Source organism: Typopeltis vanoorti, chromosome 8, assembly GCF_054136105.1.
Source record: "Typopeltis vanoorti isolate ZY-2024b chromosome 8, IOZ_Tvanoo_1.0, whole genome shotgun sequence".
NCBI lineage: Eukaryota > Metazoa > Arthropoda > Arachnida > Uropygi > Thelyphonidae > Typopeltis > Typopeltis vanoorti.
In genome coordinates this window covers 29,199,611-29,220,912 of record NC_143556.1, presented here as the reverse complement: position 1 = coordinate 29,220,912, position 21,302 = coordinate 29,199,611, and the positions used below count along the sequence as shown (strand labels likewise).

Here is a 21,302-nt window from a genome sequence, read left to right as displayed (position 1 = left end):
ATATAATTCACCGTGCTTCAAGATAACTGTGAACAAGTTCCTTCTTGCCCATCCACGGTTCTGGTATACTATAGGTTGAGCAACCTCTCGTGGATGGGGGTATCCACAAAAGAATAATAAAATCATAGTTGGGATGATTCACTCTGTCTTACGACATTACCCAGGCATCCTCTATACATGCCCAACCAATCGAGAAAGGGTCTACTGTGATTCGTCGCTTTTTCAAATTTTCAAACTTTCTCGAATTTTCAAATCCTTAAAGACCAATTTTTTTGTGATGTTCCTTAGATCAGTACATCGGCATTGGTTGTTTCCACATTGATTGAAATGTGTTGTTTAGGGAGAACTGACAGGAAAATCCCAATTTTATATTATATTTAAAGTATCTGATTAGTCAATTTTAGCAGACTGTTTTCGATAAGATCATAATTCTATTGATCATCCTAGTTATATAATAAATAAATAAATAACTAAATAAATAAACGACATTTTAAGATATGGTCATGATTAAATGGTATTTAAATCTAATAATGCTAACTTGTAAGTTGTATACATTGTTTCTCTTCTCGTGTTATTCTCAAGTACACTGCAGATTTATATTTCAATAGAATAGCTGTTGGATGATCCTCTGACATATTATTTCTCTGTTTTTTTTTTTTTTTGAAAAGTTAATGCCGTAGTCAGATCTTATTTTTATTAATTTACTTTTTATACTTTCTAAATAAATGTTATTTAATCATCCATCCATCCATAAACATTTATACTTATCTACACATTTGTCTATATTAAAGAACATGCTTTTCAATCAAATTATTTCAAACGCAAAACTGCAACTATTTCGTTTAAAAAAAAAAAATATATATATATATATATTACGTCGCATGCAAGGGTTAATTTCGTTTGATGAATATTTATAAATGGATTATGAACACTTCATTAAATTAATTAAAATAACTGTTCTTTTATATTACCCTATAATTTTAAATATAAAATAAGTTAATATGTAATTTTTTCCTTAAAGATTTATTTTTTATTTTAAAATCGAAAAATTTCATTCAAATTTAAAATGAGAAAAGAATAATGTTTAATATTTTTACTGAGCGTCATAACTGTTTTTTTAGTTTTCTGTTTTATCACCAGATGGATGCACTATTCTACACGTGGTTGTCATAGTACCAAGAAAACGAGTGGTCCGCGTCTGTTAAAAGATGTTTTCATGCTGAATTACGTGAGATATTTCGCGTGCCAACCATTCATTGTTCAAGCTGAATGTTGTAGCAGAAAGATCGTCTAATTCACTGCTTTTTTTGGTTAATGTGATGTGCGGTATAATTTCTGCTAAACAGACAAGATAGAAGAGCTTTTCGTTTAGCAAAAATTATTAATGAAAATTGCATTTTGATTAATGTATTAGATCCATTGGTCGTTTATACTCAAATAACTTCTTGATATAAATCTAATTTACACTAATCATCGTGACACCATTAGAGATACAACTATGTTGTTGCAGTAATGACTTTAATTTCGAGTACAATAAAATTAATACTCGACGTTTCGATCTTTAAAAAAAGATCATAACCAGGACCAGATATATATGGACATAATTTACTGCATAATGGGATTTCTAAATCAGGAATTCAGTTATGTCTTTCATTGCATGTGTTTGATAGCCGGCTTGATCGTTTTGTAAATAGAGAGTAGGTAAATTGAGTTTCTTGAGGAAAAAGTTATGTTTTTTGCGGTAGGGGGTACCATCAGAATCCCTGATATAAGTCTAAACATGTAACTTTTTTTCAAGTCATTATAAGCCTCCAATTACCAGGATGGTCTTGACCTAAAGGTTTAACGATACTCACCAATCCATGCCCACGCAGCATTCGAATCCACAGCCTGTTGGAAAGTAGTTTGCCTGCTATGTACGTCTATTAATATGTTTAGAGGGATGAAAAACCTGAGTTTGGGGAAGAAGAAACTGTTTTGTCTCTATATTAGACCAGCTCACTCACGGAACTAATAGACGGAACTCAAATTCAAATCTTCCTAACGAAACGCATGCATGATAATATTCTACAGAGCAACGAATGTCTCCTTTGACCCTTAATATCTTCAGTTTCTTGATCGGTATATGAATGCGTGTGAGAAGATCAAAAATCTTTATTTAAATTTCATAGTAATATTTTATAAAACTTGAAGACGTGGCTTGGTAAAAAGTAGAAGAAGCAGGAAAAAAGTTCTGTGTTAAATCATCCACGAGACTTCCAAGTTACTGGGTACAGGGTTTGGACCCTCTTTGTTTTCTGCCTACTCTCTGACAAGCACAGTAGATCTGTGCACATCCATGGGTTTGTCTGCCACCCCTCGCCACGTCAGCAAAGAAGTGGCACGGGGTGGCGGTACTTGCCTCAGTGCTGGACTGAGGTTGGGCTCAGTTATTGAATGCAGGTTTTTCAGATTCCAGAGGGTGACCCTTTCACTTCACTCAAGTGACCCTTTGGAGAACTTTGGAATAATGGAGAGTCGGTGAGTGCTGCAGCACTGACAAGTGCATCTATCCTGGATTGTTGCCTTCCTGAGGTATCCTCTTCCAAGTTTTTGAAACTTTGATCGATTCAACATTGGATTCCAGCCTAATCTATGATGAAAGCCAACAGTTCGAAACAGCTGTTAGACAGTAAAACCTTGAATGCAGTAATTAACGGCTTCTGGGTAGTCCGTGTGTTTTTAATAGTGGAAAACCAGGGCAGCTCTTAGGCCGATGGTTTATTCTGACAAAGGTCACCTTTTTTTTTTCTCATTCCAAACTTTTTAAGTCTCATTTTATTAATGGAGGGATAATTAATATCTTCATTATGTATTATTTAATTGCAAACTAAAGGCAAAATAATAATAACCGAAATTGGATTTCTTTTATTCGTAAAACATTTCTAAATGATAATCTGCTCGATTTGACATGAAATTCGAGTTATTTCATCTTTATTTATATATTTTTATGTGAACACAAAACACAAGAGATTAGAAAACTTACAACGAAACAGTGCTGCATGTGGGCAAGTGGTTATAAATTAAAAGAAAAGCAGCGATCCCCTCCCCTCCCCGATTTTTTAAATCACGTACAGGTGGTGAACCTTCTGAAAAATTGTAAACGAGTAAGACGAGAAATGGGTTCCATAAATTTCAACCTCAACTATGTATGAAGGTTAACCAGCCCCTGCTTGTGTTTCGTACAAATAAAACAAGAAAAATGACGACGCGCACATGTTTATCTTGCAGCGATAAAAAAAAAAAAATAAGAAGAATTATAAGAAAATTTACCTGTGATTGGTACTATGGGGAGAAGCTCCGATGATTATCCTAAGATTTGGTGGGATTTGTAATTAGGAACGTATAAATTTGGAATTTATACGTTCCAGCCTTTAGAAGAGTAAATCAGCCAAAGAAAAAGACATCGGCTCCTGTCCGAAAATATGAATATTATCAGAAGTAAGGGGGCGCGGGGGAGTCAAGTGAGGTCTTTCTTTGGAGAAATAATGCAGGCTTTCGTTTGTGGCATTGAATTAATCATAAGAATTGGTTAATAATATTAATAAATTCTAAGTATTAGAATTTTCTTTATTAACCGGTCTCGTACGGTAGTGGAGTGAAACATTCGCCACCGCCATATGAGACCGGTTAGCGCTCGCGCACACACATACGTGTGCATGTGTGTATGTGTGTGTGTGTGTGTTACTTATACGTTCACACCTAGAGGGAAAAAACAATAACAAATAAACAAATGAATGTTTGTTTATTTGTTATTGTCTAAATCTAACTAGTTTTCGACTAGTTACTATGGAAAGGTGTGCGTGCGTTTAATTGTTTAACCACGTTTCCAAGGCAACAAGTTTAAAAATACGTCATTTATAACTAATAGTATTCATTTATTTATTTCTTTATTATTTATTTATTTATGTTTATTACGTATTCTGACGAGCTCTATGGGAATTTACTTGTGGATGGTACTATGACGTTCCATGTGTTGCTACTGAAAAGTATAAATAGGTGCACTCGTCCGTTGTAGATCAGTTTCGGGATCTCTCTGAAGGGACGAGCAAGTAAGAGTCGGGTTAAAGGTGACCACTCAGCTCTCACTTACGTCCCTTCGGGGATCTGCAGGACAGAAGGTTAGGGGAAGGCGTGGGTGTGCTCAGTTGTCCTGGTTCAGGGAAGGTAAAGGGAACGGGAAGGAACCAGCAAGGGGTCAGTTGATGTCTTTGAGTAACAGCGACTGCATGATGAGTGCGGCGTTATTATTGGCCATGCACGTAGGGAAGGGGTGTGCAAGTGCACGCGGGAAGGGTGTGCATGTGAAAATAAATTATGTTTACAAATTATCTTGCAATAGAGCGATGTTTCTTGGATGTTTTTACGTAAGAATTTTGATTTCAATTTTAACACTTAAAATAATTGCTGATTAGTAACTTTACTCTCTTTGTTGGTTTTTTTTTTTTTTTTTTTCGTACAGAAAGAGAAATTTGCGAACACATCTTTCTCATCATTGCATATAAGCATCTGGCTTAATGTCAATTAATGTGTAATCATTTTAGAAGAGAGACCAAGAGAAATTAATAGAAAAAAAGTAAAAAAAAAAAAAATTAAAACTAAGGAATTATTTTTAGCGATTTTCTTGTTTCGTGCACATGTTTTGCACATTCACTTGTTTGACCCTGAGGCGCCAAGCGTTAGCAATAGCGGTGCGTCCCAGGTTTTTGTAAGTCCGTTTACAATTGATACCCGTGCGCTACGGAGTTGTGCCTTGTTCATCCTTTGTGAATGTTTGCAATTTTGTACTTGAGTTGTTTTTTATTATTATGATGATGATGATTTGACACCTCCAGGGAGTCCAAAGACTCATCGAGGGAGAGTGTGGCAACAGCATCGAACGATTGGTAGCCCTTCCAACTACTAACCGCGCTCAAACTTACTTAACTGAGCTATTAATAGCAGAGGCTCTACCAATCGACCAACCTTTGCTGGCATGGTTCATTTGAACTCGTACATGAAGAAACTGGCACATGCAACGTAAAAGTTTTTCTCTATTCAAATGGAAGAAGCTTTTGACCTGCATGCACTGTTTAAGCTTGATCCTTATCTTAAATATATCAATTACCACTAAGTTTTCTTAATTTCTTTTGTCAATCAAGGTTGCGTAGTGCAATGTTTGGAAAGTGGATTAGTCCCTTTCTTTTGAGAGGGGCGAATTCGAGCTTCTTCGTGATTGTTGACAAATTGTCATTTTTCCGGTACAGAACCGTATCGAGATAATGTAGATTGGATAAGTCAGGGAACGCCAAACTCTTTTGACCATCGAACCCTTCAAGAGTTTGAGTTTTATCGACCCCCATCTATTTTACTATTACGTAATTATAATAGGACAAGCAAAAAAGACGCTTATGTGAGTTTTTAGATTGTTTATTTTATAGTTACAGTGTTTATTGTATGTATAATACAGAATATATTATTCTATTGGCTTAACGTCAAAGAGATACGTTTTTGTTTTTGACGTCCTTAACATTACATATTTGACAGGAAGGATAAATAATATATAAAATTTAATTTAGATAACAAAATAACAATAATACAATCTTCCTTATATATATGAAAATAAGACTTTTATTAACTTAGTATTCAATTTACTAACTTTGTCAATGTGAAGGGTGTGCTTCGTGACTCTTGACAAGATTAGCAATGTTGGGTTCAAAATTAGTAAGATTCAGCCTTAAATCGCCACGGAATTCTATATCCAGCTTATTTCTTTGTTTTGTTAAAAGTTGAAAATATCGATTGTAACTAACAAGATCAACTGACGATTGAATAAGTTCATCTTGTTAGTTACATTCGATATTTTCAATATCTGAAGAAAATGGCGTGATAACCCAATCTGGAATGTGCATGTTTTCAAAATCTGCAAAACGCAATTTAAAATCATCGCTCAAATTTTGAAGATGTTTTGTGTATATTTCTAAGTCTTCATCTTTTACTTCCAATTGCTGTAGATTCAAAAAGTACTGAAAATCTTTTCGTAATAATGATGATTTAAAAAAGGCTAATTTAGCTTGGAAGCCTAAAAGAATCGTCCGAACTTGAATAATTGTGACATCTTGACCTTGTAGACGGGTCTGTACGTCATTAAATTTTGAAAATAAGTCCGCCAAGTAGAAAATATGATTCTTATTTCTCTTCAGTTCATCACTCAAAAACAAATTAACATCTGTCCTCTGCAATTGTATATGGTTTTTCCTTTTTTTTTTTTGCTATATTAAAAGAAATATTGTAAGAGGCTGATAATCATTGTTTATTGTCAGATTCGGGAGGTGCTTTCATAAATGATTTTATAGTTGGTCGATATGTGTATTTCTCTTTCAGTTCTTTAAAAAAAAGTCAAGATCTTCATCTTTCTTATCGGGATGGAGTCTTTGAAGATGATCTTTCATTTTTGCTGGTTTCGTTGCATCGTTACTAAACGTTTTTTCACAAAGAAGATACATATAGACCTCGTTTCGTTTCTTAATGAAGCAATAAACCCAAGTTTCAAATATTCTAACGAATATTGTCTGCATTTCTTTTTAGAATTTGAAGCTGCCATCGTGGTTACTAGGGTTGTAACCAAATAATTAAAATTGAAGTCAATGAGCAAAAGTAATAAGTCTAAATAATATACCTACTCGCGTATTTCTAGAGGATGTACAAAACTACCAGCGCTACTCAACTCTTCAACCTAGAGAAGTTTAGTTCCTGAATGAATAACGATTGAATTGTAATATGTATGTTGATGAATTTTAGAACATTAACGCTCACTTGTATGTCGATGCGCAAAAATGAGACTGGGATCGAATACGTGTAAGTAAATAAGCAACCGCGTACGTGTTGCAATCTCGCTCCCGCCGCGCCGGCCGGGTAGGAACCACTGACATCCGTTTATTGGTAAATACGAAAGTTTTTGGTCTACTTGATTGGCCTCCGTAACTATTTTCATGACCTTGCTCCATCCTACAGGTCCTATTCATGTCACTCTTCCCACGATTCACTCTTTATTGCGTTGTCATTGAGGATGGAGGTAATCCAAGTTAACCGAATTAAATATTACCCATACAGTGACGTCTTATATTTTTCTATCGAATCCTAACAATGTTATATCGACCCCTGGAGTCGATATCGACCACTGGGATAAGTTGATGAGGAATTTCAGGGAAATGGTTAACACTGATACTTTTTGTCGGTGTAATGCTATGGGGCTCTTTCCATGTGATTGTCACTGATGTCAACTGCCTTCTGCAGTACCGTTTATTCTTTTTGTTCACTTGTTCAGTCACTTGTACACTAACAACCTTCAGCGATATTTTTTGCATGTACAGTTTTGGAGATTGTCATCAGATGCTCTTCTAGTGGAGTGTTTTCTTTGGTGGCGAAAATCACAACTCTGTTTTCTGAAATGACGTTGGTAACGATGGTAGTTATTTTGGGGTTGGTTAGTTTACTGTTAGTTAATGCAGCATTTTTTTTGTGATACCAGTGTTTTTGGGGAGGATAAAAATGGGGGATGAACACTAATGGGGGGTTCAGAGTAGCTTTCTAATAGTCCATTTAAATATATATTTATTTATTTACTATTACACCAATCAATTTTCTCCAGGATGATGTCCATGTTACCTTGGATGAATTTTATTGGAGTTTTTAATATATTCTGTATTTAAGAATAATTGAAAGACAGTCCTGAATCTTGGTCTTGATCCTGATTCAAATTAACCACCCAACAACAAAAACAGCCATCCTCATGGTGAGATTCCAGCCCATAGTCTATTCGTTGATGAAGAGGGACTGCGAACTTGGTCTGCTAAATCACCATCCGTTACCATTCTTGTTTGTTTCTTTTTAGGTCTTAAATTATACAAAATGTAGCCATCCTAGGAAAAAATGCACGTTGTGGCCTTTCACTCTTCTCTTTCTGGAATTTTGTATAAAACAGGAATTTTGTGGGGTAGTAAGGAGAAAGCTTTGGTTTCAGTAGTTTTATAATAGTGCGTAGTAAATTCCCTTTTCTATTGAAAATGCTAAAATGTTACTGCGAAACACCATTTTACATTGATATTTATGAAAAAACAGTGAAGAACTTCTGTTATGGTTTTTACAAAACGCATTCAAAAATTGCTGAATATTTCTATCGTAAAAAGAGTATCTTCTCCCTAGATAACTGGTCTTTTATCGAATTATGAAATTATTTTCATTTCAGAATATTTTTCTGTATTGTTGAACCTTCTTTTGAATAAAAAATAATGGTTTCTCTGAACTGTGTGAATGTTTTGTAATAATAAACCGTTTACATTTTCGGCAATAAAACTTTCATTAAAACAATGTGAGAATGCTACTACAAGGCGTATTGTGTGAAATAGATGTAACAGATGTATAAAGTGAAAGATGTCATAGTGGAGTTTCCACAGCTCAGTCATTATGATGATGCCCATGGATTGGAAATGGCATAGTTCGAATCCCCCTCTAGATCACGAAGAATCTTTAATAAAGACATTTCAACTGAAGGTGAGTTGGACGGTCTCATACGGAGGTGGGAAAATTTTCCACCAGGAAACTCGAATTTCTCATCCCGTTAAGCAGACAAAGTAGAACAGACATTTGATGGCCATTGGCTTTGACCGTAATGTCAACGTACAGGAATGTAGTGAAGAGAAGTAAGAACACAATCGAAATATTCCCGTACTTTGACATTACGGTCGAAGCCAATGGCCATCAAACATCTGATGAATCAGTGAGCTGTTCTGTTGCTACCGTGACCATTGGGAAGGACATTTAAATTTGAAGTTACTCACCTCAACATAATCAAATATGTTTACAGAACTGTAAACGAAATAAAGATCAAAAATAAATACTTTGCTCACACGCATGCGTCCATCATGGATGTTCTTGAACATCCATGATGAACGTATGGTTGGCTGTTCTTCAAAATGCAGGTTTGTTTTGGACCACGTGTATACAGAAGAGCTTGTAACGCGTTCTCTCGCCTATAAAGTGCCCTAGTCCATCGGACTTCATTGGACCTATTAATTCCTTTACTCTAACCATCCTTAAGCGGAATTCGTCTTGGAGTTTCCATCTTGAATACACATTCTTTTTTCTTTGTCTTCTGTATTTTTAAGCTTATTTACAGGTAAGTTGACAAATTGGATATCTGTGACTGTATTCTACATATCGTTAATCGCTCTGGGCTCTCTTTAGAAAATGGGTTTTCATTTTAACCTAGTTATCATGTTTCTTTTGGCTCTTGGGCACCCACGCTTAATTTCAAAATGGCGATGTCTGTTATTAGGGAATAATTGTACTTCATACTACTCGACAAGTTTTCAAGTATTCCATATTTGCACGTTTTGCAAAAAGACTTTAGTTATTTTTTCTTAGAATTATTGTTGATTATTGCATTTTTTTTGAAAACCTTTGAGTAAAAACAAATGTACTTGAGATAAACGAAATTCGTAAAAAGCAATTGAGGTATAACATTCCAGGTTATATCTTATCGCAGAGATATTTAGTTGTTGTTTTTTTCTTTAAAAAAAAAAAAAAACGGTATTCCATATGCCGGTTGCCTGGACTGGTTTTTAAACCGCTAAATGTCGCATTCGTCAGAAAAAAAGCACTATGAAACAATGCTGTACTGCAAAAACAGTGAGTGTAATATTTTATTGTTGTTAATAACACGAGCTTACAAAATTCGATTCATGAAAAGTTGCCTGGAAACTATTAAACTGTTTCTGATTTATTTTTGACCGCTGATTTCAAATATCTCTTCCATTTTTCTCTATCACGTAAGGATTTTTCACAAAATGGATCTGAAAATTACAGTAAAATAGCTTTATCTGTCATTATAATGGCAGATAAAATTCAAAGCAAGGGAATTGTTGCTTCACATGTAAAGAGGAAGAAGCACAAACCCATTGTGTACTAAGATAAAAACGATTATAGTGGCGATGGTGTATCGAACCGTAACTGGGAAACTCGCCGTAAACATTTTCGTCGAAAGACATTTTCACCGTAAAAATTTAAACTAACAACCTGCTGACCTTATGAACCAACCAATCAGTTAGAGGAAGGTAATTTCTTTAAAATTAAGCTTTCTAAATGACAGTCTGCGTGTGTGCTTCCTTTGATAAATATTTCTGTGCACTAACTCCGTTATAATGGTGTATACGGTGAAAAGGTCGCAGATGGGTCAAATTAGTAGATGATCTGAACTACCGAATAGATAGAAAATACGGTGAAAAACCGTATAGGAAAGTTGAAAAGAAAAATTGGGGGAAAAGAAGACGTACCGTATTGCAAGTCGATGGTTTATCAATATGTAAAACATTCGGTGAGCATTGTCACCCTTCTCAAACCTCGAAACCTAAAGTTTATCAAGCAATGGCAAACTTAAAATCATCGGCTACTAGTTCACCAATCTCTTCTCGATCTTTAATTGCCGATATTTCATCTATTTAGATAACAGCACTTTATTTCTGATGCTATCTTTAGTAAATTGGTGAGGCTGGAGGCAAAAGAAATGCCAAGTACCCCTTATCCCAACTGGATATACAATTCTAGATGAGTATAAATTTCTAGAAAATAGTAAGCAGTTTTTATAATACGATAGTGGTGAAGATGATGAAGATAGAATTTTAGTGTTTGGTACACAAGCTGATTTATGACCTTGAAAATAATAAGGATTGGGCATGCGACGTTACTTTTGAACACCAGTATAGAAGGATTTCGCAATGCAAAGCTCCATTACCGACATGCATCCAAGTATCTGGAAACTCGTAGCTAAGTCGATGAGGGAAAACAATTTAGGGAAGAAAAAAATGTGATGTAGATCGAGGATACAAAGCAGAAATGGAAAAAAAAAAAAAAAAGTATAACGATGGTAATACAGCTACGAGTGCTTCGATACAATCCGATACAAGAAGAATCAGACATGATTGAGTTGTGTACAATTTAGGTTTCTCTGAAATATGGCACTGGCTGTAATATTTTTTTATGAACCAAGCTTTAAAATAGTGAAATTTATGAAACACAGATGGTTGTAAAGTGTGTGTTATCAACAGATGTGTGATTATGTTGTTACCATGACGACCGAAGTGAAGACAGAATAATCTAGACGTCATATCATATCCTCAACCAATTTACTGAATTTTAGAGGTATACAATTACAAATCACACTTTTTTTTTACACAACCATCTCTGGTTATCTGACTGTACAAGTATACACCGGAAACAACTGCATTAGGCTTAACATAGCGCCGTGAATTCGATCGAAGCAGCCAAATGTAAAATTTATGATCTTACCAACACTGCTTTGATTCTATCCAACAGACAGAGTTCAACTATTTTTGCAACTATTAATCGATCTAATTTGAAGATATAATGTTTGAAATTCTTTTTTAAAAAAATTACACCAGTGATACAAATAGCACCAACATTTCTGTAAAAAGTTTAGGATGGTGGAATCATAGGAAACTATTGACTTGGGCGGTGTTGATTTTCGAAATCACCCCCCCCTCATTGATTGATAGTTGAATACCATTGTCAACCCATTGATCCAGATCGGAGTGCTCGAATTATCTGAGCTAACGGTCTCAGACGGAGGTATTTTCTTCCGCAAAATAGATAAAACAACCTGAGGATAAATGCAACTAATAGACGTAATACGTTGACGTCTTAGACTTAGTAGCATCGGTGATAATTCGAAAAAAAAAAAAATGATAAAATCTCAATTGAACTTAAAGAAATAAAGTGCTGCGCACTTCTTTTATATTTCTGATTTTTTATAAGATACGTAAAAAAATCTTTAAAAGTTTAGTAAGGCATATCGGAAGACAGTTTGAGTATTAAAATCTAGATTAAATCGTCCAAGATTACGACATTTTCACCAGGCTTTCTTGGGAGTCTTTTAATAGGATTATTTGTAATTATTGATAGAATCTGACTGAAATTCCCATTGAATTTTGGCAAGTTTCAGAGACCTTTGGCTCCAATCGAGAGAGTCGATGAACACCTATGAATACTTTTATAAATATTAAGTGCATGTTGAGTATTTAAATTAAAACGCAAATACTTATAAACATTTATAAGGTAAGAAAAAAATATTTTTGTTAAGAAAAAAAAAAAATCTTACTATTGATACCATTCCAAGTAGGTAGCATAGTCTGGAATCATTTTGAGTAGACTACAGTGATTTTATTTATTTTTTATTCGCATTTTATTTAAAAAACGACTATTTTATTAATTAGGCACACATGAAGCAGATATCATTAACCGTTTCAATTAGTAGAACAATCCGATGCACAGTAATGTATAAATGAATTAGTGAAATTGTGACTCAATGTAATTAGATCAGTTCAAAATAGCCAAGAATGTCGTCTTAAAAAAGAACTTTATTTGAAAACAGCATTTGGTTTTTTGTTGTTTAAAAAATCGCATTAAAAAACCTTTAAAATATCGGCTTATATTTCTTACGCAGGGTCATTATTTTATTACTAAAATATAGCGTTTTTTTGCGTATATAATTGCACAGTTATTTAAATTAGTTTCATGTCGAATTGTATTAATTACACGTTTGATTATTTTAAGTTGCTCATGCGTAAACACTCCAGTACATTTCGCACGTGAATGACTGGAAGCATGTATATTTCTCGTTACCATAGAAGCAGACCAGTTGTTGTATGGATGTTTCTTTGCTATGATAACAAGCAATTTATTAACAGTTTCTGTTTCAAGTGAAGTTAGTCCATTTCCCGTCACCTGTTCAGACGCAGCAGGCCGTCAATAAGTTAAGTTCACCAGCGCTCCTAGTGGTTAGCGGAGGTACTAAAATTATTTTTCTAAAAAAATAAAAAATAAAAAAATAAAAATTCCCTGCTGGGAATATGAGCGCTTGGAACCGACCCTGTCGATAAAGCATCGCGTGAACAAACCAGCGGATCATCTCCTGGAGAGAAACTCTATCTCTTCCAGTCAAAGATGTCCGTTTCAGTTACGGACTTGATCTCCTCCCTCTCTCCAATGCTAGAAGCTCTGTCCATCGCACGGATGATGGGGGAGTTGATGATAATTTCCGTACTGGATCTTTCTAAGACGGGCCTCGAGCGACTGAATCGTCTGTCTTGCGTCGGGGGTGAATCAAGGGATTGCGATGCTCGGTGAACATCTGGGAGGGTTATGGCCGGCACATTTTCGATGAACTCGCTGGATGAGCGCTCCAAAACTGGCCTTCTGGACATGTGACCTTCGTACACACCCCCGTACTCGCTTACACTCATATCGTCCCTAAAGTAGGAATCACCAACAGTTGTAAACTCCGCTGAAGCGCGTTCAACAAACTGACGAGAAGTCCTTTGCTGCGTCACCGTTGGCACATCTTCCAGGAACTCTGAGGTCGATCGCTCGGCAATGCTACGGCTCGTACGGTAAGTGTAACCCGTATCGACACTCCACAGAGATTCGCGGTCTGCACGAGCAAAATCGACATCCATCTCTGTTAGGGAGCGAAGATCAAAGTCGGGTACTGATCCCGATCGAGAGGTTCGTCGAGACCGGACGCTGCCATAAGCGGGATCGTATTCTTGGACCGGAGGCAAAGAACTACGTCTGTTTCGGGGCTCGGGTTGGTCGCTCTTTTTCCGGTACCTTGGCACTCGCACATCTGCGGGCGGATCAGTAATAGCGGGAAGATTGAGGGGTGCTGTAAGCACCCGGATGATCACTTGCCACGTTCTGGTCTCGAACGTAGATTCGTACCTCGAATCGCGGGTGATTTGGACAAATTCCTCCACAGTGGTGGCCTCCTGCACTAACGAGCGGAAAGTGACGTCTGTTGTGATCAGAGTCCGCCATTTTTCTTTGACCTCCATGGTAAGCTCTTCAACGCCCTCTATCGGAGGAGGATTAAGGATTAAAGTTAGCACGTTTCTAACTCTTTGAGGTTGATGGTAGGTAGGAGGTGGTGGTGGAGGGGGAGGAGGAGGGTGAAGGGGTGGAGACGACACTGGGGTAGCTTCAGATGTTGGAACTGGTCTACTGGTGAACTCCGTCACTGTGCTTCCAATGTCTTTGTATTGTTCATTGACCTCCGAGTAAGCACCGTATGTCGTTCTAGTAGCGTCGACTTCATCCTCTGGGGGAGGTTCAACTGGGTAGTGTCGGATGCTGACATCCCATGCAGAAGGCGGTTTAACGTGCTGCTCGGTAGTGTCCTTGGTGTGTTTCGTCACTGTTTCCGTAGCGTGAACTTCCGTTGTAGTGGTCAAAAAGACGTCGTCAATGTTCTGCACTGTGATTTTCGGGGTGCGGGGAACAATCGTTTTCACAGCCGTTGGTTCGGTAATTTCAGACAGAGCGCGGCTCTCTAAGCTGTCGGAAACAACCTGTCTGGGCAGGGTGGTTTGCCGAAGTCGACTGATGTCCTCTTGGATGTCGGTGGCCGTCTGAGTGTTGACGTAATAGTCGGTAAGTGTGGCGGTCTGCAGTTTCGGCTTCTTGACGAACATCTTGACGGGTGGCTCGCTTTCCATTTCCGTGTGAGACCAGATGTCGTTGTCTGGGATGCTTCTCTGGACGGAGGGGGCATACGAGGACACCGAAGGTGGTCCTCTGGTGGACACCATTTCCTCTCGGTCCATGTAGAGATTCAGTGGAGGAGGGGGTTCTCTCTTTCTGATTCTAGCGTACACGGGCGGACCCATGGGAGCCGGGGGATAAATTTCTTGAGGGGTTGTGGTGATCATGGCGTAGTCCTTTTCGTAGCGATCCCTCTGTAAGACGTCTTCCCGCTCGCTGATGGTAGTCAGCAGTTGTTCGGTGGCCAGTTTGGTTTTCACTTTCTTCCGATCGGGACCTTTGAGTAGCGTCATGATAGGAACAGACGACACACTTTCCTCCCGTTCCTGGTCCTCTGGATATCCCGATCGCACGCTACCTTCGTCGGGAATGAAAGCGGTGTTCTCGTAACGGAAGTGGTCATTCCTCATGGTGGACGTGTCACTGATGATCATACTTCGCCTACCGTCCATCTCCTCCACGTCGGAGTTCAACGATGACGGCGACTCGCTCGGGTAGTCCGAAGGAATGGTGTCGCTACGGTCTCCCGAACCGTTTTGGGAGGACAAGGGAGTGAGAAGTGCAGCCTCGGAGCCAGAAGTAGATTGAGCCATGGCACGGGGAATTCGGATGGGATCGAACATGGACATGGTTCCCATGGTGGAGCCACTGAGTTTAGTAATCTCGCTACCGGGACCTGAGGAGATCGCTTTCCGCTTCTTCACCACCTTGATGTTGCGCTTCTTGAGACAGTAGTAAGCGATGCCGATGCCAAGCAACAGGAGGGTGAGGAACAGAAGGGCACAGATGATGAGCAGCAACTCCACTTCGGACAGTTTAGGGGGCACAATGGCGGGCACTCCTGCCGTAGGAACCAGCCTGGAAGAAATAAAATATAATATATTAAATGAACAGATAGAAGTAATTGACGCGCGCGCGCGCGCGCGCGTGCGTGTGTGTGTGTGTGTGTGTGTGTGTGTGTGTGTGTGTGTGTGTGTGTGTGTGTGTGTGTGTGTGTGTGTGTGTGTGAGGGGAAAGTCCTCAGCTATCTCGATAACCTCAATTTAGTTTCTCCAATCAATTATTTACGGTCGTAATTAGCAATATTTCGATGTCTGATAGCCGTTAAAACTTATTGAACATAAGTATAATTCTAACTTTTTAAAACAAATGTGAGAACTTTTTCGATTATACTAAAAAAAATGTTTGAAAATTAAAATATAAAAGTAAAATATACAAAAAATTTTAATTTTATGAAACATTACTTAATATATCACTTTTTATTATTCAGACACCTGTTAAAGAAAATATCTTATTATAAATAAGAATGGATACTAAAATTATAATCAAAGGTGGATAAAAAGAATGGACAGTACTGAGGGTAACGGGTGGCAATGCTGTAGCCAATGAAGTTTAACTGAGGCTCGGCTATTGCTGTTATCCCGCCATGACCAGAGCTTATAGCTCAATAACACCCCATCCATACATTTTCTTCTACAGATAACGAGGAATATGAAAAGCATTTTTGCTTCACCGATCCAGCCAAATAATAATAAAAATACTGTCCGACCACACATGCGAGAACCCTGGCTGGCACAGTGCCAAGAAGAGTTAATTCATGTTGAAGGGCAGAAAGGAATGAGGAGTTGTACGAATTGGTCACCAACACCCGAAATCACGTGCTTTATACTTAAATTTTTCAACTGTTGTACAAACAAAATAGTTGCTACTTTAAAAACTAGAATTTTCTTTGTAATTTTCTTTTTTTTAATTTAATTTAAACAGAAAAGCTAATTTTCCGACGTATAATAATAAAACACTCATCATTGATTACCCTATTATCGGAATGGATTCGCCTTCTTCTGCCCTGCTCAGAAATGTCGAGGGGATTCGCATCTGTGGTCGGACAGTAAATATCTTTTTAACTTAAAAAAAAATAAATAAATAAAAAATGTCATTTCGAATTTTTATTTTCTTTATAATTATAATAGTAGTTAACTTATGAAACGGTTTGATCGACCATCAGGAAAATTCGGATATATATATATATATATATATATATATATATATATATATATATATATATATATATATATATATATATATATATATACATATATTATTTATTTATAAAATTATAAATTGCTTTTTTAAAAAAGTAATATGTTATTATTATTATTAAAAATCACAAATTAATATATCCAAATTTACCTGATGGTCGATCTGTGGCGCCATCTAACGATAATGTCAACAACTATTACTGTAACCATTCGTAATAAAAATTGTACCAATATAAATACATGTATTTCATATATTGATGAATTTAAGGCTGCATTTATTCGGAGAAAGACGATTATTTAAATGCACTTACACAGGGGCAACATTGCTTGGTGGAGGTGCAAGAGGAGGAGGGTATCTGCAGATGATAGTTTTGATCTCGTCTTCTTCCAATTCCAGAGATCGATGAAACCGGACGATGATGTTATTGATGAACACTCGGGGGGCTTCCTACAATCAAGAAATAAATCGAAGTTTATTTTTAAAACGTAGAAGTCTTTCAAATCAAGTGATAGAGTTCTAATTTTAATTGTAGTAGAAATTATTTTATCGTTACTCTTGAGATGCGAAATACAACAGTGTTTACTATATTATTAAACAGCGCAAAATAAACGTTCCTTAAATATCCAGTAGATGGCGACACAGTTGAAAACATAAGAAACCAGATAATGCATGCTAATATACAGTTAATACATCGAGAAGAAAATACCTAATACATTATTATCTATAATATTTATCAAAATAATGAATGACTTTTGTAAATATTAGAATATTAGCAAAATCAAAGGAAAATTTCATTTTATTTTAACTAAATTATGATACACCCTTCTGATTTCTATCAATACCATCTATAAATAAAGTGGGGATTTTTTGTGGTGAACCCTTGGAGGGTAATGGATGACAATGCTGTAGCTAATGAAGTTCTAACTGAGGCTCGACTATTGCTGTTACCCTCCTGCCATGATTAGAGCTTTAATTGCTGAATAACACCTTATTCCTACACTGTCCTTTACAGATAACGGGGAATAACGGGAAATATGAAAAGCATTCTTGCTTCGCTCCTTTAAGCCAGTCCTTATAAGGAATATATGAATATATATATATTATTATATTATGCATTTTATTATTTACGAAAGTTACTAATACAGAAGAAGGAATTCGCATCCAGCCAAAAACTTCTACCGATCATAGACAACTAACATAATTTCTGCATAATAGCAACCTACCCTACCACGCATTTGCACTCAATAGTGAAAACAGCCTTAAAGTTATGCTCAGAGGGGTAACAGAGTCCATTACAACAGATGAAGTACAAGCACATCTCCAAAAGAAGGACTTCAGACCAACAAAAGTCAGCCGTATGCGTAAAGCTGATGACACCCCATTACCTCTAATATTGGTAGAGATCAGCAAAGACCAGAAACACATCTACGATCTTCAAACTATTTGCGATTTAGTCATAAATATTGAATCGCTAAAACATAAACAATCAACGACGCAATGTCATCGTTGTCAAACGTTTGGTCACTCACAACGCTACTGCAAAGCAGTAGCGTTGTGAGTATCGATGTGTTAAATGCAAACACGCAACAAATGAATGCCAAAAACTCCTCACACACCAGAAAAGTGTGCAAATTGCGGAGGCTCACACCCCGCAAACTATAGGGGCTGCATAGCATTTCCTCAAAACCAAAAGACACAACTCCAAACCAGCAAACCTATACAAGAACGCACATAGTCCCATCAAACCACAGTCCCCACAACAGACGGTAGGACGTATGCTGAAGTAACAAGACCAACCTATTTATAAGACCCAAAACCAAACCAGTCGCAGCAAACCAACAAAAGAAACCTATCCTACAGAACATCAGAAGCCACATAGGAGAAATGCTTGCTGAACTCCGGCAAACCAACCAAACTCAAGAAGCCAAGGATATCATCTTAAGACACACACTCACTGCTTGTTGAAATCCTTAATGGATAAGGCTAACAAAAAACCTAAATCATCACAGATTGTCAGCTGGAACGCAAACGGACTATCCAAAAAAATACAAGAACCACAGGAGTTTGCAGCAGAAACCGAAGTAGATATCATCCTTATAAATGAATCACACCTTCGTCCAAGTGAAAGGTCAGAATCAACAATTATAGCACTTACCGTACAGACAGATCTTACGCAAGAGGAGGAGGCACCGCCAACTCTGTCAAAAAAAAACATAAAGCATAATACAATAGCCGAACCCCAAACAGAACACACTGAAACCATAAGAACAGAAATACCTATGGAAAACACAAGCAGTATTAGGATATACGCAGCCTACAACCCCCCCTCCCCGAAATAAAAACTCCTTGCATCTGACTTAGAGATGTGATACTAAACGCAGGCAGAGCAGTAATCATAATAGCTGGAGATTTTAATGCTAAACATTCAGTCTGGAATAACAGAAAACTCAAATATCAACCGAAGAATACTAATTCACGAAATATAATAATAAAAGGACCCACAGAACCCACACACTACGGAGCAACCGGACATTTTGATGTGCTTGATATAACTATATTAAAAAACATAGCGCACAGCTATCAAATACATCCAGTCAACGACTTAAGTTCTGATCACAATCCCATCATTTTGCAACTAGGCGCCATACAACATTTAACGGAAAACACCACCACCTTTATAAACTGGAAACAACTTCCCTCAGTCCTCAAGGAAAAACTTTGACTCAGTACCACATATAACATCCACTGAAGATGAAACAAATATAACCAAATGTGCACCACCAAATAAACTCCCAGAGGACATGAAACGTCTTATCCGAGAGAAAAACAGGTTGAGAAGACAATATCAAAGAACAATGGATCCCGCAGATAAGCAGGCAGTTAACAGATCAACAAACCAGGTTCCATATAAAGGATCATCGAAACCAACTTTGGAATAACAAAAATACATTACTTAAACACAGAGGATCAGTCATTGTGGAGAATGATCAGATCACTTCGTTCGAAGCGTTACACACTTTCTTCAATCCACGGTGAATATAGAGTGGCGTACAATGATGAGGAAAAAGCAGAAGTTTGCAGACAGCAGAGAGACCATGCAGCCCCAATTATACCAATGTAGATTTAAACTTCATAAGAAAAGTCCACGCCCAAGTGCGTAAAATTACTCAAAACGACTCGCTCCAATCCAACAACAAATCCGTGTCACAAACAGAAATATATGAGATCCTAAGAAAACTAAACATCAAAAAGGCTCTGGTCCTGATGGTATAACGAACAAAGCACTCAACCTACTCCTTCGAGAAGGGGTTATGCACCTGGTAGCCATCACTAATGCCATCCTTCGGCTAAATTATTTTTTAGAGCGATGGAAGCTTGCGGATGTCTCCCTAATTCCAAAAGCTGGGAAAAATACATAATTTTCTCATAATTATAGACCGGTCAACCTTCTATCACGTGTAGGCAAGGAATCCGAACGCACTATACTAACATGGATGGAAGAGGCAACAGATATCAACCACGTCACACAAGAAGAGCAATTCGGATTCAGAAAACAGCATTCTACAATTCTCCAAATTTACAGAGTAGTTGAACACATCACCCAATGGCACTAACATTCTGGCGCAGTCTTCCTGGACATAAAACAAGCATTTGATAGAATTTGGCATTATGGTCTGACTTTTTAAGCTACACCAAGTAGGAATCCCATTACCACTAGTTCTACTTATCAAGTCATATCTGAATAACAGAACATTTAAAATAAAACTCAATGGAATCAGATCCACAGAAAGAAGAGTCGCGGAGGGAGACCCACAAGGCTCTCTGCTGTCTCCCCTACTCCATATACATGGACGATCTCCCCAAGTTGTCCCCATCCATCACCACCCTCTATGCCGATGACACAATTATCATAGCCAGATCCATCAGTACTTTTCACCAGACGTAAAGAACACAAGCATACAAATGTTTGGAAAAATCATCGCTTGGCACAACTCTACCAAATGTCTAGGAGTTCATCTTGATAAACGGCTAAATTTCAAGACACACATAAATAGTGTCTCCACTAAAGCAAGTCAGACAATAGCACAGTTATATCCACTCTTGAACAGGAAGAGTTTCCTAAACATAAACAACAAAATTCTCCTCTAGAAGTCTGTGATAAAACCTCAACTAACTTACGCCTCACCAACCTGGGGACACACAGCTAAAAGAAACATCAACAGAGTACAGACACTCCAGAACAAATGCCTAAGAATGACGCAAAATCTATAATTAATTATTTATATTTCGATATTATCATTTTATAAAATATTATTACTATTTAATATATTTCTAGGTAATAAAATATTATAATTATAATGTGATGCATTTATCTTTTTGCCAGTGTAGTCTTATTGCGACGTTGCTAATACTAGTCTGCAAAAAAGAAAAAAATGTCATAAGTTTGATTCTAAGCTTCGCCTGCACAACCTTTTTCTAGGCTTTATCTTTAGTGGTATCCTGAATTAGGCGATCTTCGGCAAAGACAAGTGCTTTTATTTTTATTTTTGATCCTGGAAACTCAGGTTTTAATTCATTCAAAAAGGCGACTGTAGAACTCACTGCAGTTTAGATAATAATACAAATTA

At 37.1% G+C, this 21,302-nt stretch overlaps 1 protein-coding gene across 2 annotated transcripts in view; it reads right to left on the bottom strand.

Annotated features, from left to right (window-relative positions):
- Positions 1-11,204: 11,204 nt before the first annotated feature.
- The window catches only part of LOC150103889 (uncharacterized), an 86,542-nt gene continuing 76,444 nt past the window's right edge, over positions 11,205-21,302 (bottom strand). For both annotated transcript variants that reach the window (XM_090396588.1, XM_090396587.1), the window contains exons 6-7: positions 16,985-17,121; positions 11,205-15,492 (exon numbers count right to left, since the gene is read on the bottom strand). In XM_090396588.1, coding sequence (XP_090252714.1) covers positions 13,020-15,492; positions 16,985-17,121 — 2,610 coding nt within the window. In that variant the 3' untranslated portion in view covers positions 11,205-13,019. The remainder of the gene's footprint in view (positions 15,493-16,984; positions 17,122-21,302) is intronic.